Genomic DNA, 25,465 nt, shown 5'->3' with positions numbered 1-25,465 from the left:
CGGCAAATCAATTTGGCCGAGTGCATTGTTGTTTGAAGTGCAATGGAAAATTGATACACATGTTTAGTCCTAAAAGGCAATATATGCTCAGGAAATTCCACTTTGATTTGGTGTTGTAGAAGCATTTGTACGCTTGACTTTTGGATATGAGTTTTAACGGTCATTTTCTGTCATAGTCTGATTCTATATACTGGTACAAGCAATGCATTGATGCATTCTGTTTATTTTTCTTCTGTTATGGGCCACTGTTGGTGTCCTAAGGTTATTTTATTATAAAAAATGGAAGGCCAAACTATCAGCACGTTAATAGTTAATAAGATAACAGAGGCGCCAACAGGATAAAAAAACACTTAAAGAACTTAAAAACCCATCTTGGTAATAGAGGAGGTAGTGGTGGAGTTACCTCCTCCAAGCAGAACATACGACTGTGGATTTTCAGTCAAAACAATGTTTTTGGATACTCCAAATAAAGTGCAACGTGTTTCGCGGGGTACAAACCCGCTTCATCAGGCAATAACAGATAGGAGTAAACAGCATCTGCCAGTATCATCAACGCTGAGCGCCTCACAGAGGCAGTATTGATTTGACTTTTTTGTTTTTAAGGAAATATGTAAACCTTTGTTATTGGGTACAGAATTGAATTCATATTTGTATTTATTTATTTTTTTACAGCTTCTAAAGAACTTTATTTCTACCCTCAAAAACACAAACCAGAAATGGAAACATTTATTAAAGTAAGGAGGATACACTAATGTACTTTTTAAAGAACATTTGTAACTTTTTTATATTGTACGAGTTACTCCGATTCTTATCAAGAACCCCCCGCCGCCATGTGCCACCGTGACCGCTGCGCACATGCCCTTGCCCTTCTCTCCATCACTGTGACAAGAGGGCAGCAGCTTGTGCTTTGCACGGCATGGACTCGCACCCGCAGCTGCGTCCACGTCATGCATTACAACTGACTTTTAGTAATATACATATTATTTATATATCATATTCTATATTGTATGTTATTGAATAGGTTAAACTTTCAGAAGAATGCTGCCCTTTAATACTATTTTTCATGACCCCTTCTCTAATATTCTTGTAATCTGTATTTTTCTTTTAAGATGTTCTGGCACTTTCTCACATATCATGGTGTAAATGCAATTTTTGAAACACGTTTTTTAGTTACCTTGCAGTTTTCCATAAGAAACAACCCTGTGCTGTCTCAGATGCAAATGAAGTAAGGGCCGGTTTACACGGGCAATTGTGGGTTGTTTTCCGCCGACTGAGATGTGTGTTGGTCAAGTGCTACCCATTTAAGTGGATGGCAGCACTTGTTTTGTACTTTTACCGTTGTTTGCGCAAACACCGCGTTCTATTCCCGATTTTTTTTTTCCAGCGTTTTAGCCGAACCTGGAAGTAACATGCAGTTTTTAGGGGCCCCTTAACCACCGCGTCTCTGTGCCCCCCTGCGGGGGTGAAAAACAATGATCGCTACAGAAAGCCATCAGATGCGTAAGGGCCCTTTTCCAGTGCCTGAATGAGATTGCATTGCGCCACAACTCACCGCGGGTGACTTCTGGTTGTTCTGATGTGGCTGTCTGTTACTGCCTATGGGAATCGGATGCATGCTGCGGATATCTGCGGCATGCATCCGATTCTTTTCCCGGGTCGCATCGTATTGCAGAATTCACATGCAATGGAATGCAATGGAAACTACTCCATTGACATGCATTGGCTTTCGTTTTAATGTGACGCAATGCGAATTCACGGCTGGTGGAAATGAGCCCTTACATCCGGGAGTGAACCGGCCCTAAAGGATTTCTAAATGCTTTTATTTATTAATTATGTTAGGGAAAGCACAAATATGAATATTATAAGCATATAGAGAGAATGACTACAGTGTATCAGAACATCTTGGTCCAACACAATTCATCAACAAGTGTTTATTACTCAAGAATGACACCATTCATTTAAATGAGGAGTCCAGCCAAATAATGGTGTGCGTCTTCCACATGCATGAATTTCATTTCACAGTGTAAAAGGCCTGCTAAGGTTGATTGGCATATGATGAAACTAGGTTCTGTAGCGTTTATAGATGTGTTTCAGTGAGTATGGTATGAAAAACAAAAATTTGCGTTCCTAAAGGAATCATCACGCGAAAATTAATGAAATCCTATTTACTTACTTGGGGCTTTCTCCAGCCTCTCGCAGCTCACTGTCCCTCGCAGACAGCTCTGCTCTTCGCCGCTGGCCCGGGGTCCCCACACGGTGCAGAGGACGACCTCGATGTCTTCATTACTGCGCCTGCGCGAGCAGAGCTGTCTGCGAGGGACAGACAGCTGCGAGGGGCTGGAGAAAGCCCCAGGTAAGTAAATGGGATGTCATTAATTTTCACCTGATGATTCCTTTAAAACAGAAAGTATTTGCGATAATTCAGGTTGGAGTGAGCTTGAGATGTCTCCCAGTGCATCACTGCTGAATATATGCAAATTAACCATTGCTGTCCTTGGAAGCTCAACACACCTCCAGATCTGCTGGAATGCAATGATGTGTCAGCTTGTTATTTGTACAGAGCCATAATAATCCAACATGCATACAGACTGGTTTGGATTGGTTGATCCTCATCAGTGCATTGCATGGATTAATGTGGCTCTATGGAGTAGGACTTGAAGCACACAGAGGTACAGACTAACCAGCAAGCTCATGGTGAACCAGAACTCATTGGAGTGTGTAAGGGGCTACAATGGTCCAAAAAGCCCTATTACTAAAATGTAGAAACATTAGATTATACATACCTCCCAATTTTTTAAAATGAGAAATAGGGACACTTAAGCCATGCCCTGCCATGCCCATGACCACACCCCACCACACCCCCTAGTCATGCATACCATAAAGATTTCATAAGAAAAATATGTTGTGTTATAATTCTAACCACACTGGTGCTTTCTATTCTGGTTCATTTTCCTTCATATTAACATTTTTCAAATAGTAATCTATCAATTTAAAGGCTGGAAATAAAGTTTAGAGTCAAACAAACACATTTTTTAGTAAAGAAATACATATATTTACATAGAAAAAGGGACAAAGTCCTGAAAGAGGGACAAATGAGGAGGAAAGAGGGACAGGGCTCCCAAAGAGGGACTGTCCCTCCGAAAGAGGGACAGTTGGGAGCTATGGATTATAGGCTGCCATTATATCAAGGAGCACAGATGTGGATACAAAATTAAAATGGGCTGACTTATAATTTATAATTATTTCCTAGATGGCTAAACCCAATATGGGTAACACAGAGTTCTGGAAGCCCCTACAGTCCATATGCCTTCTGAGGCCCTCATCAGGACATCAGAAAGTCCTCCTCATCTCTGATGGCCATCTCCAGGATGATGATCTTGCTCTTCAGATCCTGAAGAAACATAAAAATCATATTACATTGTTCACTTGTGGGGTTGGGTGAGTATTATACGTTGTCCAACATTGTACTATGAAGAGCTCATCTGGCAGTGGGTATTTCTTGAAAAATGTGAAAACAAACAGCAGGCACAGATGATGAAATGACAATGATGAGCTGCGCTGTCCCGAAACCTGAGGTAAAAGGTCTGTAGACTCCCGTCCAGCTTTATTACAGTATTTCTTTCAATCCCCAGAAAAGAATGACCGGATTGCTTGTTTCAGCCTAATGGTGCCCATACACGGTACAATAAAAACATTAAATTTTCCAGTTTATTCGACCAAAACAATCAAATCGAATGGAGGCGCCCTCTAGTATAGCACAGTAGCACCTAATAACTGATACTCAGATTAGTATATTGTTCAAAACAATTTTGAATAATAATTAAAAAAATAGTTTTGAACAATATACTAATCTGAGTATCACTCTACACAGGTAGGACACTTTTATTCTTAACCTGTGAAATTGTTAATAATTAGGTGCTACTGTGCTATACTAGAGGGCGCCTCCTTCCGTTGTCTTTGCCTGAACCTTCATACCCTACTAGCTAGGGAGGGTGTCCCTACCTTGGTATAGGGCACCCCTTTTTCCGTGGGAGCAGCGACCTAAAGGCCGAGTGGAGACGGTACTTCTCCACATATGCTGATGGTGGTTGCCTTCAAAAGCAACCCACCTTTCTGAGTATATTACCTTTTACCACATAGTCCCATTGTTGAACGTTATCACACGATATCGGGCTCCCGGTGTCCCTGTGTTTTTTCTGTCTCTTATTTTACCTAGTCCAATCAAATCGAATGAAAGTTTAAAAGAATCTTTTTTTTTATCAAGAAAAAATATTCATTACCCCGTTTTTTTCAATAAGTATCCATTCGGACATGTTGGAAAAATCTTTATACTCGATGTAACGGAATAACCAAACAAAATTATCTAATCGAAAAAAATGAAAAGATTGTACCATGTATGGACACCATAAGACAATCTTAAGATGTCATTGGTTGCGAGAGGGACCCCCCCCCATATACTGTATATTCAAACAGAAGCTGCACGGTTAGCTGCTTACTGATGCTGGATTAATGACCTCTAAAACATGTTACTAACAATCGTTCCCCTATCCATCTTCCGCGATTGCGAATGTAAGTGCAAACGATGGGTGCGAAAGCGTCCTTGGACGATCGCTGTAATTAGTGCGGGGGGTCAATGGCGATCGTTCAGACCGTGCACAATTGGATCAGTTGTTGCGATTATTCAAAGCGAACGATTATCGCACGCAATCATCCTTTATTGAACATTGTTTAACAAACCTAGGTGCTGGATAGTGTGATGGAGACCATGGTTTGAATCTCGGCTCTGCCTGTTCAGCAAGCCAGCACCTATTCAGTAGGAGACCTTGGGCAAGTCTCCCTAACACTGCTACTGCCTATCGAGCGCATCCTAGTGGCTGCAGCTCTGGCACTTTGAGCCCACCAGGAGAAAAGCGCAATATAAATGTTCTGTGTCTGTTAAACGATGTTGCATGATATTCACTTCTGATCATGAGTTTATCTATTATTTCTATAGATGTGCTGCTTGGCTTTGTTCTGAGAGTCCTTTTAGTTCTTCAGAGAGGAGTATGTGAGGTTATAGGCATAGGAGTTCAAACTGGATTCTTTGGAAGCCAGTGGAGAGACAGACAGTGAGTGGTAGTATGAGATTTGTGAGAGGAAAGGTAGATTGGATTTGATCCTAAGTTTAGGAGGGAGTTGGTTCCGGTCAGTTAATGCTGCTTCCTCCCTATGATCCTGGTGCAGTAGCTTGTGGTAATATTGCCATGCACAAGACTACTACCCTTACTTCTGTGGCAAGTACCGGGAGTTACGCTATTAGCGCGACTCTCAGTACTCAAGTAACGGGACTGTTGCTACAGTAATGAGCATTACTTACAGTAATGCTGGTTAGTAACGCGCTTAACCATAGCAATGCTTGTGCTACTCTAGTGCCGCAGATTGCCCTAATAGCGTAACTTGTGGTTCTTGCTGCAGAAGTAAGAGTAATATTGTGGCGTGCTTTCTGTGCACAGCAATATTACCCCAAGTTACTGCATCTAGCCCTATTACACAAAGAATTCAGATCAAGCTTCTAACTCTAATCTATGACGCTCTCTATAAGTCTCCCCTTCATACATTGCTGAACCAATCCTGAGAGATCAGTTGTTGATTCACCTTAGTCTCATTCTCTACTGCAGAATGGAGAATAGAAAAACGGCCTGTCTGCCTGCCAGCGTGAGAATTTATACAAATGCCGGCTGGCCCATTACTGTGTGCCTGTTACTGGATCTGTGCTGTGAGTGTGCTCCCTGGGTTTATTTAAGCCTTGCTTGCCTGCATACTCATATGGCAGTAAATGCAGACAACATAGGCTTCAATAATCCCCGTGTGCATACACACAACACAGATCCAATAACAGGCACACGGGAATGGGCCAGTTAGCATCTGTATGAATTCTCACGCTCCTTGCTGGCAGACAGGACGTTGTTTTTCATGTGCCACCCTGTACCTTATCATGGTATTACTTCTTACTGACTGCTCACACTAGGTTTGCTATTGAACCGCTTCCCAGAACAGATGGCAGAAGACCTACAGACAGAGGCTTAGCTTCATAAAGGCGGGCCCCCCAGCAGAAGTCTGCAGGCAAGGCCCCTCTAATCGACCACCCAACCCCCGCATGGCACACCTGTGTGGGCTGATAAAAAAAAATGCAGGTGTCTTGTGCTCTGATCCTGTTCCCTCACGCCTCCCTCCTTGTGTGCAGCTCTCCCTAGCTCTGGTAGAGCATTGGGGCTTCATACGTTACCTCCTGGCAGAAGACCGGAAGGAGTGTTCTGGCACTATGTGTAAATCTATATTTAATAATAAGCCAAAAAGAAAGATGTTGCTCTAGTCAAGATGGTATGTGATGTGGAGCTGCACCAACCTTTTATTAGAATCTTGCGATGGAGGGACGGATTTGGGATGTATTTCATGTGTTTAAGATGAATTCAGGTTGAGATATTATTGCTATGTATATGTTTCATTCCAGGGCTAAAGCCAATAAGCACATGCTGAGGTGTTTGGCGAGACATGGCGCTGGGGCCTTTGAGTATTTTGGAGACAAATCTAAGTGCAGCTGGATAAGCCAGGTAACCTTAACAATGGCGCAGGATAACCATTTTTACCCAAGCAGAATACATGTGGCGATACTGAGTAACTGCTTGTGCCTCAGCCACCAGAGCTTCTCACTAAAAGAATTGTTCACACCTGATACATTCACGGTTGCATACTAAGATATTAGGCCAGTGGTTCCCAACCTTTTCCAGGTTGTGACATATCACGCCAAACATTCAGATATACATGACACGTCACGTATGATAGAACAGAGGGGCTCAGTAACAATCTGCTGATGCTGCAGGCACAATGAGGGGCTCAGTAGCAATCTGCTGATGTTGGGGGGCTCAGTAACAATCTCAAAAACCCTGCTCCTTCTCCTCCTCACTGAGCCACGCATTCCGACTGTGGCTCCGTCCTCGATGCTTTGCCTCCGCCCTCCGCAAATGCGAACGGTGGCAGGCATTTTCTTGTAGCCCTGCTCTATTAGACAAGGAGGGCGATCTGCGGGGGAGACGAGCTGGGAAGCAGAGAGCGGCGAAACATAGCTAGTGCTGCCACGACACATAAATGTGTCGTGACACACCGGTTGGGAACCTCTGTATTAGGCTGTCCTATGCCTCCACGCTCATTTTTTTTTATTTAATGGAAGGGGGCAAAGCCAGATCCATATATACAGTCGGATGCGAAAGTTTGGGCAACCTTCTTAATCATCATGATGTTCCTGTATAAATTGTTGGTTGATACGATAAATGTCAGTTAAATATATCATATAGGAGACACAAACAGTGATATTTGAAAAGTGAAATGAAGTTTATTGGATTTACAGAAAGTGCGCAATAATTGTTTAAATAAAATTAGGCAGGTGCATAAATTTGGGCACTGTTGTCATTTTGATTCCAAAACCTTTAAAACTAATTATTGGAACATAAATTGGCTTGGTAAGCTCAGCGACCTCTGACCTACATACACAGGTGAATCCAATTATGAGAAAGAGAATTTAAGGGGGTCAATTGTAAGTTTCCCTACTCTTTTAATTTTCTCTGAAGAGTAGCAACATGGGGGTTTCTAAACAACCCTCAAATGACCTGAAGACAAAGATTGTTCACCATCATGGTTTAGGGGAAGGATACAGAAAGCTGTATGTTGCGCCTGTGCTGTGCGCCACTGCACAGATGGTAGCGCGGCTGCGAGCACCATATTTGACGTTAAAGTGACACTGAAGCAAAAAACAACTCATGATATAATGAATTGGTTGTGTAAAACGGATAATTAATAGAACATTAGTAGCAACGTTTGAACGTTTCTGTGCAGAAAAAACATAAAGAAGAAACAATGAGAGACAGTTAAGATAAGTGCTTCAAAAGACAGTGCTGTCCACGGCTGTATAAAGTCGCAGAATTTAAAGAAGCTCTTTTGCATACATAACTGAAGTTTCTTAACTCTTCCTGTACGGGAAACAATATGAGACTCATATCTGTGCTAATAATGTTTTATTTCTTAGCAGTACTACACATACAAATCATGATATCATCAGTTTATTTTCACTTCGGATTCCCTTTAATGGTGGAATGTTTTCTAAGGGTCCCAGCTCAGGAACGGAGGGGCGTAAAAAGATCAGGTAAACCTCTGCACTATCCAGAGGCTCCCCTATACTGAGATATCTAACTTTTATCTAACTTTCTTACTTCTTATAACATTTAATTATAACTTGAATACGTATATAATGGGCGCATATATATAAAATATACATTTATCCCAGAGTTAAAAGCACAAGAAGGGCCCATTCACACTTAAGCGATTAGTGGGCGCTTCCAGCTAATCGCTAAAGCGCTAGCTCTTTTTAAAGCACTAGAGCCCATTAACCATTACACTATGCAGCCACTCAGTACTACACATACAATTCATTATATCATCAGTTTATTTTCACTTCAGATTCTCTTTAATGGTGGAATATTTTCTAAGGGTCCCAGCTCAGTAACGGAGGGGCGTAAAAAGATCAGGTAAATAGAGATGGCCCGAACTGTTCGCAGGCAAATCTCTATGGGGGCCGAACTACTTCCGGGTCGCTATGACCCGGAGTAGTACGGCTGCGCTGGCCCGGCGGTGCGCGTCTTTGATCGCTTCGTTGCCGGGCACTCTGCGCATGAGCGTGATGTCACTCATGACGTCACGCACATGCGCAGAAAGTGCCCGGCAACAGGTACGGGATCTAGGACGCGCACCGCCAGGCAAACGCAGCCGTACTACTTCGGGTCATAGCGACCCGGAAGTAGTACAAGTGAGGAGTTCGCCGGCGAACGGTTCGGGAACCGTTCGCCGACATCTCTATAGGTAAACCTCTGCAAAATCCAGAGGCTTCCCTATACTGAGATATCTAACTTTTTTTTAATCTTACTTCTGATAACATTTAATTATAACTTGAATACGTATATAATGGGCGCATACATATAAAATATACATTTATTTAAAAGCACAAGAAGGGCCCATTCACACTTAAGCGATTAGCGGGCGCTTCCCGCTAATCGCTAAAGCGCTAGCTCTTGTTAAAGCACTAGTGCTATGTTATCCTGTGGCAGTGTTCTCAATGGCGAGATTGGCACTGATCGCGGGCGTTTTGCGATTATGCCAATCTCAAACGTGTTACCTGCAGCATTTTCTGGACGATTCTGGAGCGATTGCGGTACAGTGATTATAAAGCGCTTGCCGCGATCACTCTGGAATCACGGAAGTGTCCAGTGATTTTTACCGCTCTAATTGCGGTAAAATCACTCGCACAAAACAACGGAAACGGGGCCTAAATTACTTCTTTCCCTATGTTGCTGTCACTTGCGATAGGCAGTATTAAACTGATAGATCTGAACCTCTTACTGACTAGTCCATCTCCTCATCTCCTCATAGGGGATTACGAGAATTTCCTTTTTTTTTTTTTTTAAGCACCCCCTGGATGGCAGTGGCACAGTCCAGCTGCCAGAGTAGTGTACACACAAGGACACAGAAAGCTGGCATAGTTATATAGAGCGCTTTTGAAAAAAATAAATTAAACTTTTAGAATGCCCGTTTAAGAGATTTACTAATCCAAATACTGTCATTAAGAGGTGCAGAGCTCTTAGACTAATACCCACTATAGGGGACAGTGACACAGGAAAAAGTAATTTGTTGTGCAGTTTACTCAAATGTACATGTATGTATGTATGTATGTATGAGACAAATCAAACATCTCACATGTATGTGTACACCTACATTTCAGTATTTCTCACAATAGTGGTCCTTACCCCGAGTCAGGCTCGGCACGGAAAACCGCAGCTCAGAGCCTTAACCCCGAGCCTGACTCTTGGTAGCCACCAGGAGGTTATGGAAAAGCATAGAGCACAGCGGGCTTTGTATCTCACCACCTCCGGGTATCAGATGCTGGCAGCCATTCTCCTTCTGGTCCCCGGAGTCTCTGGATCCCTCTGGTGAGATTGCCATCTGTCCTCATGATGACAGCTGGCAATCTCACTAGGTTAACAGTGCCACCCGGAGGATAGAGGGAGAACTGCAGCCCTGGATCCAAAGTAGGTGAGGGAGTGCAGGAGCTGCTGCAGGCTCTTTGGGGGTATGATTTTTTTTTCTTGCTTTTAGGGTCTAAAAGCTAATGAAAAAATTGTACCGCTTTTAGACCCTAAAATCAGGAAGGAATCGATACCGCCAGGGGGTTAAAGTGGAAAATCCTCTGTAAAACCTGTACTGTTTTGTTGCAGATGCGGAAGCAGTGTGACAGGCTGCAATCACCATCTTGTACAGCAGCTTCAGTCAAGTGGAGGCTGTTTGGTAGACATCTCCCTGAGGCGGTGCAAGCTCCTGCCAACATACGGTCCATATTCCACAATGACAGCATGATTGTCTATGGTTTTGTGTCTCACTGCACTCAGGTATATGTATTTTATGTTTCATCAATGGTAAGATCTAATAACAGAGTCAGCTAAGACAAATGATAAAGTGCACTGTGTGATGATTTAAGATGTCATTCCTTGGGAATTTAAAGTGAACTTGAGGTGAGAGTCATATGGAGGCTGCCATATTTATTTCCTTTTCAATGATATCAGTGCCCTGGCAGTCCTGTTGATCTTCTGACTTCAGTAGTGTCTTGAATCACAAGAAGCAGGAAGCTAATCCAGCCAGACTTCAGTCAGAGCACCTGATCTGCATGTCTGTTCAGGTCTATGGCTAAGGTATAGGATAAGGAGGACATCCAGGCAACTTGCATTGTTTTAAAGGGAAGGTCCAAGCAAAAAAAAAAAATGAGTTTCACTTACCTGGGGCTTCTACCAGCCCCATGCAGCCATCCTGTGCCCTCGTAGTAACTCACTGCTGCTCCAGTCCCCCGCTGGGAGCTTTCTGACCTCGGAGGTCAGGGCCGAATTGCGTACATTTTTACACATTCCCGCTAGTGCAGGAACATTAACGCATACATTTTTACGCGTTAGTGGTGCAACGCGTAAATTTTTGTTCCTGCACTAGCTGGAATGCGTAAAAATGTATGCAATGTGGCCCTGGCCTCCGAGGTCAGAAAGCTGCCAGCGGGGGACTGGAGCAGCAGTGAGTGACTACAAGGGCACAGGATGGCTACATGGGGCTGGTAGAAGCCCCAGGTAAGTAAAACTCATTTTTTTTTTTTTGCTTGAACCTTCCCTTTAAAGGAAATAAATATGACTGCATATCATTCTCAGGTACCCTTTAAAGGGACTCCGAGCAGTGCAGAAACTATGGAAAGATGCATATCATTTTAAAGCTTTCTGACGACACATAAACCGCCACCCTACGCCTTTTCGTTTTCTCTATTTTCGCGATCGAAATTGCAGCCGCGGCAATTTCGATCGCGAAAATAGCGAAAACTAAAAGGCGTAGGGCGGCAATTTATATATCATTGGAAAGAGGAGAAAGAGAGCTTTAAAATTATATGCATCTTTCCATAGTTTCTGCACTGCTCGGAGTCCCTTTAAATGTCTCATTTATAAGCTTGTGCATGTACTGTAACATCCAGTCTGTCTGAAGAAAAATCTTAGGTTTCAAAAGCATGTGGGAAAACGAACTACATTTAAAGTAGGTACACACACTGCATTAATTGCAGCTAAGGACTGTCTCAACTGAAAACTTAGCATGTGAACAGGAGCCTTCTGACGTCCCCTAAGGATCCAGCCTATGGTCTTGAATAGTATTGCTTGTGTGATTCACAAGACTCTGGCCGAGTTCACTTGCTACTTTTGCACATGATCATCGTGTGTGTTAAAACGGCCCACCCAAAGCTCCATTTTCACGCTGTGTGAGAGGTTTATCTGCAGATTGACCCAATTACCACTTTGTGTACTGTTTCTCATTTACCTTCATCCAATCAGTATTGTCTTTTTTTTTTCTTTGATGAAAGGGGGTTAGAGCGTGGCACACAAAAGCAATATTTAAGGTACTAAAGCCTTGCACACATGTGCGAGGATATCGCCCGTCGGTAAGTGAACCCTCAGACAGCAACGTGTTCTGTCAGTGGCGGCGCTACACTGGGGCTTGCCCAGGCTTCAGCCCCAGCTGGCAACTTGTTAGCCCCTCTTAAAGCCCCCCCCCGCTGGCCATGGCCACCGCAAGTCTGTACTTGCGTATTTTCAGAAGAGAAGGAGGATTGGAGAGGAGCTGGCCTGCTGGCTGTCAGATGACAAAAAATGATCGAGGCGCCAGCCGCGCTAATAAGGGATGCGGAAGCCTGCTTTATTCCTCCCTCCCTCCTCCCTTCCTATGAATGCGCCCCCACCTGCTGTGAATGACTGTCCCCCCCGTAGGCAGTGTGTGCGGAGCAGAGCGGAGCGGTAGGTCCTCTTACCACAATCCATGCTCACCGGCAACTAGTCTCTTGCTTCCTGTTTACCATGACGTCACAGGAAACAGGAGACTAGTTGCCGGTGAGCATGGATTGCGGTAAGAGGACCTACCGCTCCGCTCTGCTCCGCACACACTGCCTACGGAGGGGACATTCACAGCAGGTGGGGGCATTCAGAGGAAGGGAGGAGGGAGGGAGGAATAAAGCAGGCTCCCGCATCCCTTATTAGCGCGGCTGGCGCCTCGATCATTTTCTTCCTGTCTTCTCTCCCCAGGGCAATCTCCTCACACACAGGGGCACCTTCCTCCCCACCCACGGGCATTCTCCCCCCTCCACTGACGACCCCCCTACCCACTGGCACCCTCTTCCCCACCCACTGGCACCCTCCTCCTACCCACTGAGACTATCCTCCTACCCACTGGCACCTTTCTCCCCCACCCAGTGTCACCCTCCTTTCCACCCACAGGTACCCTCCTCCCCACCCACTGGCACCCTCCTCCTACCCACTGACACCCTCCTCCTGCCCACTGGCACCCTCCTCCCCACCCAGTGGCACCCTCCTTTCCACCCACAGGTACCCTCCTCCCCACCCACTGGCACCCTCCTCCTACCCACTGAGCTGCCCTGGGGCCCCCAGCCCACCACCACCAGCCAGGCCTGAGCTGCCCTGGGGCCCCCAGCCCACCACCACCAGCCAGGCCTGAGCTGCCCTGGGGCCCCCAGCCCACCACCACTAGCCAGGCCTGAGCTTCCCTGGGACCCCAGCCCACCAGCCACGCAGGCATGAGGCCTCCAGCCCACCACCAGTCAGGCTTGAGGTGCCCTGGGGCCCCCAGCCCACCACCACTAGCCAGGCCTGAGCTTCCCTGGGACCCCAGCCCACCAGCCACGCAGGCATGAGGCCTCCAGCCCACCACCAGTCAGGCTTGAGGTGCCCTGGGGCCCCCAGCCCACCACCACCAGCCTGACTACATATACTGGGGACAGCTATACGCCTGGCTACATATACTGGGGACATCTATACACGTGGCTACCTATGCTGGGGACACTGTCTGTCTGTCATTATGTGCATTTACTGGTGAAAAGTTGTCTCTTATGTGCATTTACTGGGGAAATGCTGTCTGTCATTATGTGCATGAACTGGTGAAAAGTTGTCCCTTATGTGCATTTACTGCGGAAACGCAGTCTGTCATTACGTGCATTAACTGGTGAAAAGCTGTCCCTTATGTGCATTTACTGCGGAAACGCAGTCTGTCATTATGTGAATTAACTGGTGAAAAGTTGTCTCTTATGTGCATTTACTGGGGAAATGCTGTCTGTCATTATGTGCATGAACTGGTGAAAAGTTGTCCCTTATGTGCATTTACTGCGGAAACGCAGTCTGTCATTATGTGCATTAACTGGCGAAAAGCTGTCCCTTATGTGCATTTACTCCGGAAACGCAGTCTGTCATTATGTGAATTAACTGGTGAAAAGCTGTCTCTTATGTGCATTTAATGGGGAAACTGTCTGTCATTACATGCATTAACTGGTGAAAAGCAGGCTCTTATGTGCATTTAATGGGGAAACTGTCTGTCATTACATGCATTAACTGGTGAAAAGCAGGCTCTTATGTGCATTTAATGGGGAAACTGTCTGTCATTACGTGCATCAACTGGTGAAAAGCTGTCCCTTTATGTGCATTTACTGCAGAAACGCAGTCTGTCATTACGTGCATTAACTGCTGAAAAGCTGATTCTTATGTGCATTTACTGGTGAAAGGCTACCTGTCATTATGTGCGTTTACTTCTTTTTTTTTTTCATGTAACTACGTTAGCTGGTACAACTACATTAAAGTTAGCCCCACCCACATGACATCATGACCACGCCCAAATTTTCGCCGTGGCGCGCTTCGCCCCTCCCAAGCCCGGCCTGCCAGCCCTCGTGCCCCCTTTGAGCCCCCCCAAAAATCTGAAGCTGGAGCCGCCACTGGTTCTGTTCCTATGCAAGGGGGAGGGGGGAACAGAGCGGCGCGGGCATGACATCACATGGAGCACAGAACAATGTAAGTGGAGAGCACAATGCCGGGCTTCAAGCGAATCGCTGGCTAAGATGGGTCGGGGATGCTGTACACATGCTGGATTCTCGGCAGAGGTGGGCGTGTCTGAATTTTATCTAGAGTTTGTACGGGCTTTACACTTCCAGTGACCATAGGAGCATATCGCTGCCACTACCATGTAGGCCCTATGTCTGATTCTTCCCTTATTATCACACTTTCCTGCTTCATTTCCATTACTGTTTCCTCATGAATGCATTTATGCCGGTATTTATTTATTCATTTTATGCCATCAGTTGTGAAATTACTAACTTTCTCACATTTCATTGTAGGCCACACTGAAGGCTTTAATTGACAATAAAGAACTTGAGAACTTGGTTTCCACCACCGAACTTCAGAAGACTACTGGGACAGTATGTACAGATAAAATGTTAACTTTATAGTTAAGTCGTTATTACTGGGAATGTTTCTTTCTCCCATTCGAATAGTCATTGCAGAGTAATCGGGAGCAGAGTGTGTAGCGGGCAGCAGTAACTGATCTCTCTGCACCATCAGGATCTCTCTTCAGCCCAATGGAGCATCTCCTCTCTATAGGGTTGCTTCATCAAATAGCAGTAATATTACCGTGCACACATAGCGCACAGGAATATTACTATTACTTTCACGTGTAAGTACTGCAAGATGCGTTAGTAGCGTGACCCGCGGTACTCTAGTTGTGTGACCATTATTAGAGTAACGTGCACGTTGCTGTAGCAGTAGCAGCAGCAGCAGTCACGCTAATGCTTCTAGAGTACCATGGGTCACGCTACTAGCATATCTTGTGGTACTTATGCGTGGAAGTAACAGTAATATTGCTGCTACTTGATGGATCAACACCTATGACTCTTCCAGCTGCACTGCAAGAGAGATCCCATGGCATCAAGAGGTGAGTATCCTCTGCCTGCAGCATGCTCTGCTCATGGCTCTGCTTATTGGGGGAGGAGGGGGCCTACCTAATACTGGGAGCATCTGGCTACCTATACTGGGGGGAACTCACCTAATACTAGGGTATATCTTGCTTTACTCAGGGGGGCCTACCTAATACTGGCTACCTATATGGGAGGGGGAACCTACCTAATATTGGGGGAACATCTGGCTACCATACTGAGGAGTGGGGCTACCTAAGACGGGGGGCAAATCTGACTACCTGTATTGGGGGGAATCTACCTCATGCTGGGGGCACATATGGCTACCTATACTCGGTTGGGGGAGGGGGCTACTTAACAGTGGAGGCACATCTGCTACCTATGATGGGGTGGGCACAATTCCGAGAGAGGGGGAGTTGCATTTTGGAATCCCTTCCTCTGGTTCAAGAGAACCTTATCCAGGCCCTGAAGAAGCTGATACCTTGATTCAGTCAGAGAGATGATTTGTGAGTTTGAACCCACATCCCACAATGACCTAGTAGATGCAGTAGTGAGCAATGTTGCTATTTTTGCAGATGATACAAAACTGTGCTGAATCATCAACTCTCAGGAAGATAGTGTCATATTGCAACAGGATCTGGATAGGATGGCAATATGGGCCCATACATGGCAGATGAAATTCAATGTTGAAAAATGTAAAGTCATGCATTTTGGCCGTACCAATGGTCTAGCACCATACAAAATAAATGGGATACAGTTGGGGACATCAAACTTGGAGAAGGACTTGGGAGTACTCATCGACAACAAGTTAAATAATCGTACTCAATGCCAAGCCGCTGCAGCTAAAGCTAACAAAATTTTGGGATGCATTAAAAAGGAAAAAAAAGACTCGAGATTCTAGCATAATATTGCCCCTGTTTAACTCTCTAGTAAGGCCACATCTGGAATATGGAATTCAGTTCTGGGCACCACATTACAAAAAAGATATTGCAGTTTTAGAGCAGGTGCAGAGACGAGCAACAAAATTGATATGTGGGATGGAAGGTCTCCCTTACCAAGAAAGGTTAGATAAACTGGGTTTATTTAGTCTTGAGAAAAGACGCCTTAGAGGGGATCTGATTAACATGTATAAATACAACAGAGGGCAATATAATAGCTTGGCGGATGAGCTTTTTGTCCCTAGGCCTTCTCAAAGGACTAGAGGACATGATCTGCGCATGGAGGAAAAACGTTTTAGCCATTTATTTAGGAAAGGGTTCTTTACAGTAAGAGTGATTAAAATGTGGAATGCATTGCCACGGGAAGTCGTTAAGGCAAACTCTATACCTGCATTTAAAGGGGGCTTAGATGCTTTCCTTGCGTTGAAAGACATCCATGGCTACAATTACTAGATAATGCCCAATGATGTTGATCCAGGGATTTCATCTGATTGCCATCTGGAGTCGGGAAGGAATTTTTCCCTTTTGGGGCTAATTGGATCATGCCTTGTAAGGGTTTTTTCCCCTTCCTCTGGATCAACAGGGATATTTCAGGGAGCAGGCTGGTGTTGGTCTTTTATCAACCAAAATAACTATGTAACTATGTAACTCCTGGGGTATGTGTACAATGGGCTGATAACATAGGTTGTTAGCAATACTAGTCTTTGTTAATAATTAGGCTGTGGGTTCATCTCTGGTCGGAGACTGGATTATCATGGATTGGCTGGTATGGCCAGTTGACCTTCATTTCTGAATAATTAACCACTTCCGGGTTTCGGGTGGTTTGGATGATCTGTGCTGCGGGCTGAGTCTTCAGGCAGGGCGATCAGACTTCTCCCCCTTTTTTCCCCACTAGGGGGATGTCCTGCTGGGGGGGGGGGGGGGGGGTCTGATCGCCGACGCGCTGCTGTGCCTAGCGGGGGAGCTCCTCAAAGCCCCCCTCCGCAGCGCTATTCCTCCCTCTGCCTCCTTCCATCCCTCCCCTCTTCATTATGGGCTGCGCAGGACGGAAATCCTATCAGATGCCGGCCAATCAGAGGCCGGGGATCGCCGATCTCCTTTACGGCGCTGCTGCGCAGCAGAGCCGTATGTATGTAAACAGCGGGGAAGATGTTCCCCGCGTGTTTACATTTACCCTGCGAGCCGCGATCGGAGGCTCGCATGGTGTTTACGGAGACACCCTCCGTGAACTGACATGGAACGGCCGCTCCATGGAAACAGCTTCAGGATTCAGGGGCGTACTTATGCATACGCAGAATCCTGAAGTGGTTAAAAAAAATAATTTCCATGTAGACCATAACTATTGTATTTGTTGTGTCCTGGATTTTAGATTCTCCACAAGCTCACAGCTCGGGCTCTTATCAGAGATTATGAAGATGGGATTCTCCGGGAGAAGGAGCATGAAAACGAGGCAAGTGGAACATGATTGGATATATATGTTCTAGAAATCATATAATGCTTGGTTTACCGGTAACTGTTTTAGTCGATATGGGCAGGGCCGAATTACTGGGAAGGCCACAAAGGCCATGGCCTTGGGTGATAAAAAGCAACAGGACTTGGAGAGATAAGAGGTCACATGTCAAAGTCAATAATCTCTCCTGCTTTGCTCTGTTCTGCCTGAATTCCAGGAATCCCTGTATCTATCTTACTTCCTGGTTTTGTGTGATGACAGTCCGCATCTGTTGTCACCTGACGTTCCCGTCCTCTGTATGATGAGTGGGACATACAAGCTGGTGTGAGATAGTGGGCTTGGGCACTGGAAAGTACAACTTCGGCCCTGGGTATGAGAAAGGTTTCTGTGACAGTGTGGCACCATCTGCTATAGAAGTAGACATCTGTATAAGAATTTAAATTTTCCTCTTCAGTCTGATAGTCCGTTCACACTCCGAACCGGTTTGACAGGCAATATCCACATGCACCTTTGTTTCTGGAATGGAAAAGTGCCTGATGTTCTGAGCCTAAATGTTGAACTTGTACACCAGAGTCACGCCAGAGTCATTGCTGAACAAGCTAGAGTCACTGTTTTGTTTCAGAGTTACTTCTGTACAAGGTAAAGTCACTGCTTCATTCCCCAGTCTCTGCTGCTCTTCTGTAGTGATGACCCCAAGTCATTGTTGTCTAAGCTAGAGTGTCTGCACTACGCCATTGCTGTCCTAGATAGTCGTTACTCCATACTCCAGCCACTGCTATTCAAGCCAGGAGCTACTGATCCATGCATCAGTTTTTGCTTTAATAGCTCTATACCAGAGTCAATGATTCATGGCCCAATAGATTCTGTCCTAATAAGAGTCCCTGCTCCTTGCCCCAGTATCTACTGACCTAGCTACAGTCACCGATTAATGCTATTATTGTGCTTTAATGCAATACCTTACATAGTAGTAAAACATATTTTGCTGAAGTCAGACTGCAGTGTGACACATTGATCATGAATCAATCTTAAAGAGTACCCAAGGCAGATTTTTTTAAATCTTAATAGGACACAGAGGTATGTTCTGTGCACAATGACATACCTCTGTGTCCTTCTGCTGCCACCCCCAGTCGCCCTTCGGCTCTGTTGTCCCCCCTGAAAATAGCGCCAGGGTAGCGACAATCTGCTTGTTGGTAGCCTTCCGTTTACCAGCAGCTTGTCAATCAGTGTCAATCAATCCCCCTGCCGCTTCCTGCTTCCGCTAGCTTCCCCCGATCGGGTTAAAAGTGTACCAGAGACCAATTAAAAAAAAAAAGTTTTATACATACCTGGAGCTTCCTCCAGCCGCATGTGCACGGATCACTCCCACGCCGCTGTCCTCCGCTGCCTGCAGCTCCGCTATCGGGTCCCGTTAGTTCTGCTAGTTGCGGCCAGTCTGTGAAAGAGGAAGTGCGGCCGCCATAGAGAAACGTAGAGAGCGCAGACTGGCACAACTAAGGGCCTGTGCACACTGAAAAACGCAAGCAAAATCGCAAGCGCATGTGTTTTTAAAATGGCAAGTGCATGTAGTTTTAAAAACACATCGTACGCTTTTGCCTGCGTTTTTGATGCGTTTGCGTTTTCTTGTAATTGCTGATTGGCTAAAGAATCCTTTGAGTTTTTTTCTAGTTTACATTTCCACAGGAATCAGGAAATTGCAGAGTCTTCTGGGATACTGACTTCTGAAAAAATGCAGGCAAAAACGAAAGCGCATGCGTTTTTCAAGCGCTGCGCTTAAAGCGCAGCAGGCACTGCGATTGCGTTTTTCTAAAACGCATCGCATCAGTGTGTACAAATCATCACGATTTTCATTCTTTTTCAAAAGACCTTGCAATTTTAAAAACTCATACTTTTTTGTAAAACGCAGCACAAGCGCAGCAGTGTGTACAGGCCCTAACGGGACCCGATACCAGAGCTGCAGGCAGTGGAGGACGGTGGCATGGGAGTGAACCATGTACATGGGGATGGAGGAAGCCCCAGGTACGTGAAAAACTTTTTTTTTTAATTGGCCTCTGGTTTCCTTTAATATGTGAACAGTCCAAATTGCAAGATTGTAACATTGAATGGGTAGATCAAACTAGAAAGTACATTTTAACACCAGTACATTACTAAAAAAAAGGTCTGTGCATCAATGACACTTTAATTCAGGTTTCATTTTTAAACCTATCTATATATTCCATAATACAGATGGAGAAACAAAAGATGAAATCTTTCATCATCGACATCAGCAAGGAGCATTCTATTGTTACGGAGTTCACCAGTTTTGTTGCCATAGAAAAGCGGGTGAGTTTTTGCCGTATAGCTATTTCCTGTCTTGAGTGCGCATGGGTGTGTATGCATGAGGAAACCAAATACCAGCTTATATTGTGTTCCTGTCTCTGGGCAGAACATAAAGCGGGCCAAAACTCTAGCACAGGAGACAGGAAAAACACTGAGAAATCCACCCTGTGTGTATTTATAGAGAACAGCCTGTCTAATTCTCTCTTCTCTGCAAGTATTCACAAGTGTAGTTTGTTCTGTCAGCTTTGTGACTCAAGTGTGCTGTGTTATGTGCAAATATATAAATGCAGGAGGTTAACTCATTCTGTGCTCCCATGAAACCAGGAAAATACTGAAGATTTTTAAGGCTTAAAATTAAAACAAGAATCAGGATCTTCAAGAAAGGTCAGAATAAGTTCTGCAGATAAAATGATCACACTCTGTCTTTTTTTTTTCATTCTAGGTGTGCTTTAAATGGTAAACTAATTAATTTGCAAGTTTGCATTTTAAACAATGCAATTGCTCAAAGAACCACTATCACAAAAAATGGTAACATTTAAAATACGTTAGGTAATACAGTAAAATACGGTAAGGTACATCGCTTGCCGTGATTGGCTGATTGTTGTATACTGGGTACCACACACAGTACAGCTCCAGTATCTGTACCTGTTTATACAGTATAGCACCAGTACACACAGTACAATATACAAATGTCCAGGAGTCAAGAGAGGTAGTCTCATAGGGCAAGTATATCCTAAAATGTATATTTTAATATTAGTATTAGTATGTATTTTTAAGATGTGCATTTCTCCCAGGGGATGCACTATACATTACTTTTCTCCAATGTTGCTGTCACTTACAATAGGCAGTACGAATCTGACAGATATGACATGACCTGTTTTGGACTAGTCCATCTTCTCATGGGGGACTTTCAGTATTTCTATTAACCACCCTGGCGTTCTATTGAGATCGCCAGGGCGGCTGCGGGAGGGTTTTTTTTTTATAAAAAAAAACTATTTCATGCAGCCAACTGAAAGTTGGCTGCATGAAAGCCCACTAGAGGGCGCTCCGGAGGCGTTCTTCCGATCGCCTCCGGCAAGCATAAGTAACAAGGAAGGCTGCAATGAGCAGCCTTCCTTGTTTGGCTTTCCTCGTCGCCATGGCGACGAGCGGAGTGACGTCATGGACGTCAGCTGACGTCAGCCGCCTCCGATCCAGCCCTTAGCACTGGCCGGAACTGTTTGTTCCGGCTGCGCAGGGCTCGGGCGGCTGGGGGGACCCTCTTTCGGCGATCAGGCAGCACACGCGGCTGGCAAAGTGCCGGCTGCGTGTGCTGCTTTTTATTTGAACAAAATCGGCCCAGCAGGGCCTGAGCGGCACCCTCTGGCGGTAATGGACGAGCTGAGCTCGTCCATACCGCTAAGATGGTTAATCTTCGCTATAGCACCTCCTGTAAAGGACCTATATAAGGATGTCAGCCGGCTTTCCTACTCACGTGTCTGCTTTTTTGGTTGTTCAACCAAGCAACTGCCATTCAGTTAGTGCTTTCAAATATAAAGAAAAACCTGAGAATCCCCCATGAAGAGGTAGACTAGTCAGGTCTGTCAGATTTTTACTGACTACTGTTAGTGACAGCAACATAGGAAAAAGCAATTTATAGGGCATTTTACTTGGGAACAAATATGTTTTTATACAGATCATACACATGCATTTTACATTTTACAATTTTTCGCAATAGTCGTCCTTTAACAACACTTATTGTTGAGAGTGGAATCTCGTGACAGATGATGTTCATTATAAAAGTGTGATGTTTCCTTACAGAGTGCAGAGGAGAGCGAGAACATTGAACCAAACATTGATGAGATAATCTCAGCTGAAGATGTGGATATATTGCCGTATATGGAATACAAAGAGGAAGAGGTATGTATGTGCAGCTTGAAGACTGTGGATGAGATTCCTCTGCAATTCTAGCGGCAGAGATCATGAAATACACTGGGTGATAACTACCTGATAATAGGTCCACTTATGACACATTGCACATGTAAAAATGATACTGCTGCTAGTTTTTTTACACCGTGCTTAGGGGGGAGCATTGAGCAGGCGTACATAGGAAGCTGCTGCAGAGCACTGCAGTGGTGCCCTCTGAGAGCCAATGGTGCTCCAGGTGATGGCCTCCAAAGACTTTGACCTAAAATAGCCCTGGTTTAAGAATAAAAGCAAACATCTATTTCCCGTAGAACTGATAACAGTACTCACTGTTTGCTTGACATCATATCCTGATGCCACTTTCCACTTGATGTAATTTTAATGGTAATAATTTATATTATTTTGTTCTCAGGATGAAGATCGTGTTAGGGAAGGAAGTATAGGAGCAGATGAGGTACTGATGCTGTTACTGTATGTGACTTGTTGCCTGAGAAATTACTTAAAGCGATCCTTAAGCCAAAAAAAGTTTTATTCACTTGGGGCTTCCAATAGCCCCCTGCAGCTTTCCGGTGCCCTTGCTGTGTCCCTCCGATCCTCCTGTCCCCGCTGGCAGCCACTTCCGGTTTCGCGGTCAGGACCCGGAAGACTGGGTACGCGAGTGATTCTTCGCGTTCCCAGCCACAATAGCTCCCTCTATGCTGCTATAACAGCATAGAGGGAGCTACTGTGGCTGGGAACGCGAATAATCACTCACGTTCCCAGCCTGTCGGGTCCTGACGGCGAAACCGGAAGTGACTGCCGCGGGGACAACAGGATGTGAGGGACACGGCGACGGCACCGGACAGCTGCAGTGGGCTATTGGAAGCCCCAGGTGAGTAAAACTCATTTTTTTTCCTGTCCCGCGCCGGTCCGCCACAATCCTCTGTTCCCCCGCGGCCAGCTAGTTTTGTTACTGTCGTACCGTTGACTTGTAAGTCGACAGCAACTGCGCCTGCGCGCCCTGAGCCACACGTATCTTTCTTCGGGTTCAGCGCAGGATGCTGTTGCGGGCAGCAGCGCGAAGAAAGATACGTGTGGCCCGGGGCGTGCAGGTGCAGTTGCCGCATTGGCCTTAAGAAATCTAGCTGGCAGCGAGAGAACGGAGGATCGTGGAGAACTGGCGCAGCTCCCCCTAAAGCTTTTCAATAGATTCGACAATGTTTGCCATATGCAATCTACAGCTCGATCAATAGGCTTATATTTATATACATACCTACATGTCTTTTGTGTAATTGGGGTGTGTTGCAGTGAGCTATGGATGCTTCATTGTACTGCATACAGCAATAAGAAGCTAGCAGCTACAGCAGTCAGGTCATAATCAGACAAGATTTCTGCTGAAATCTTGTCTAATATCTTACATGCAAGATACCTGAAAAGTTTTGGCACAGGTAAATAATCAGATCGATCTTATACCTGATCTAACTCCAATCAACCATTGTATGGGCACCTTAAATTACACCTGAGGTGAAAGGAATATGGAGGCTGCCATATTTATCTCCCTTAAAGAGACTCTGAAGTCTCATTAAAATCACGTTTTTATTTTAAAAACCTCTTAAAGAGACTCCGTAACAAAAATTGCATCCTGTTTTTTATCATCCTACAAGTTCAAAAAGCTATTCTAATGTGTTCTAGCTTACTGCAGCACTTTATACTATCACTGTCTCTGTAATAAATCAACTTATCTCTCTCTTGTCAGACTTGTCAGCCTGTGTCAGGAAGGCTGCCAAGTTCTTCAGTGTTGTGGTTCTGCTATGAACTCCCCCTTCCAGGCCCCTGTATGCACACTGCCTGTGTGTTATTTAGGATTAGAGCAGCTTCTCTCTTCTCTCTTATCTTTTACAAGCTGGATAAATCGTCCTCTGAGCTGGCTGGGCTTTAACATACTTAGGAATTACAGACAAGGGCAAAGCTGTTTGCAGGAAGAAACAAGCAGCCTGAAACTTCAGTGCATGAGAACAGGGGGAAAGAAACACACAAATGATCTCTTGAGATTCAAAAGGAAGGCTGTATACAGCCTGCTTGTGTATGGATGTATTTTCTATGTGTGGACATACTGTACATCAACCTACTTCCTGTTTTGGTGGCCATTTTGTTTGTTTATAAACAAACTTTTTAAAACTGTTTTTAACCACTTTTAATGCGGCGAGGAGCGGCGAAATTGTGTCAGAGGGTAATAGGAGATGTCCCCTAACGCACTGGTATGTTTACTTTTGTGCGATTTTTAACAATACAGATTCTCTTTAAGTATGTTTGCCCTTACTAAAACGCCGCATCCCTGCAGCTGAAATCTAACTAAATCCCCCCCAAACTCCCCTCGCAAAATCCACAACTTTCTTGGTCGTAGATTTTGCTGCCCCATGCGCTTCCGTGAGAGGCAGAGCTTTCAGCTGCAGCTCTGACTCTACAGGTGTCTATCAGCGCGTATCTCCCCCTCTCCTCCGCCCCTCTCAATCTACCTTCACTGAGAGGGGTGGGGGAAAGGCGGAGATAAACGCGTGTAGAGGCAGAAGCTGCAGCTGAAAGCTCTGCCTCTCACGGAAGCGCACGGGGCAGCAAAATCCATGACCAAGAAAGTCATGGATTTTGCGATGGGAGTTTGGAGGGATGTAGTTAGATTTCAGCCGCAGGGATGCAGCGTTTTAGTAAGGGCAAACATACTTAAGAGGTTTTTAAAATAAAAACGTGATTTTAAGGAGGCTTCAGTGGCCTCAATTCACTAAGATCATGCTGGAGATAATAAGGCAAGAGAAAACTTACCTCCACACGTGAGAGAGTTATCTTACCTCTTTATTCCTTAAGTTACCTCTCCTGTAGTTAATTGACCTCCTCTGTAGTTAATTTACCTCCTCTGTAGTTATTTTCACATGCAGCTAATTAACAGCCTGTCTTTAACTCTGGAGTTATTTTAAGGATTGGAGAGTTAATTTAAAGACAGAAGAGTTAACTTTAGGCTTGCCTGAGGTAAAATGTTTCCTGAATACTACATGCCTTATCACCATGGTAACAACTCTAGAAGAGTTATTAAAGACAGGAGATAAGTTTAGTGAATTGAGGCCAGTGTCTCTTTAAAACAATACTAGTTGCCTGGCTGTCCTGATGATTTCTTTGGGAGCAGTCGTCTCTGAATCAAACACTTGAAAAAAGCATCTGACTAATCCAGTCAGACTTTAAAGGAACTCGAGGTGAGAGAAATATGGAGGTTGTCATATTTATTTCCTTTTAAACAATACCAATACCAGTCCTTCTGATCTGTTTAGCTGCAGTAGTGTCTAAATCACACCAGAAACAAGCATGCAGCTAATCATGTTAGGTTTTTGTCAGAAGCATTTGATCTGCCTGTCTATGCCTATGGCTAAAAGTAACAACCGGATCAACAGGAAAGCCAGGCAATGGGAATTCTTTGAAAATAAATATTCCAGTCGCTAGTTCCCTTTCAATCTGAAACGACTGATCTGCATGCTTTTTCAGGGTCTA

At 44.9% G+C, this 25,465-nt stretch overlaps 1 protein-coding gene across 3 annotated transcripts in view; it reads left to right on the top strand.

Annotated features, from left to right (window-relative positions):
* Nucleotides 1–25,465, top strand: part of PARP4 (poly(ADP-ribose) polymerase family member 4) — a 291,746-nt gene that overhangs the window by 119,758 nt on the left and 146,523 nt on the right. For all 3 annotated transcript variants that reach the window (XM_068266936.1, XM_068266937.1, XM_068266935.1), the window contains exons 24-32: nt 673–734; nt 3,251–3,438; nt 6,491–6,590; nt 10,299–10,469; nt 14,771–14,851; nt 17,651–17,731; nt 19,955–20,050; nt 21,848–21,946; nt 22,365–22,406. In XM_068266936.1, coding sequence (XP_068123037.1) covers nt 673–734; nt 3,251–3,438; nt 6,491–6,590; nt 10,299–10,469; nt 14,771–14,851; nt 17,651–17,731; nt 19,955–20,050; nt 21,848–21,946; nt 22,365–22,406 — 920 coding nt within the window. The remainder of the gene's footprint in view (nt 1–672; nt 735–3,250; nt 3,439–6,490; nt 6,591–10,298; nt 10,470–14,770; nt 14,852–17,650; nt 17,732–19,954; nt 20,051–21,847; nt 21,947–22,364; nt 22,407–25,465) is intronic.

This window comes from Hyperolius riggenbachi, chromosome 2, assembly GCF_040937935.1.
Source record: "Hyperolius riggenbachi isolate aHypRig1 chromosome 2, aHypRig1.pri, whole genome shotgun sequence".
In the NCBI taxonomy this organism is placed as follows: Eukaryota; Metazoa; Chordata; class Amphibia; order Anura; family Hyperoliidae; genus Hyperolius; species Hyperolius riggenbachi.
Note: the sequence above shows the minus strand (reverse complement) of the source record. Positions and strands in the feature narration are given on the sequence as shown.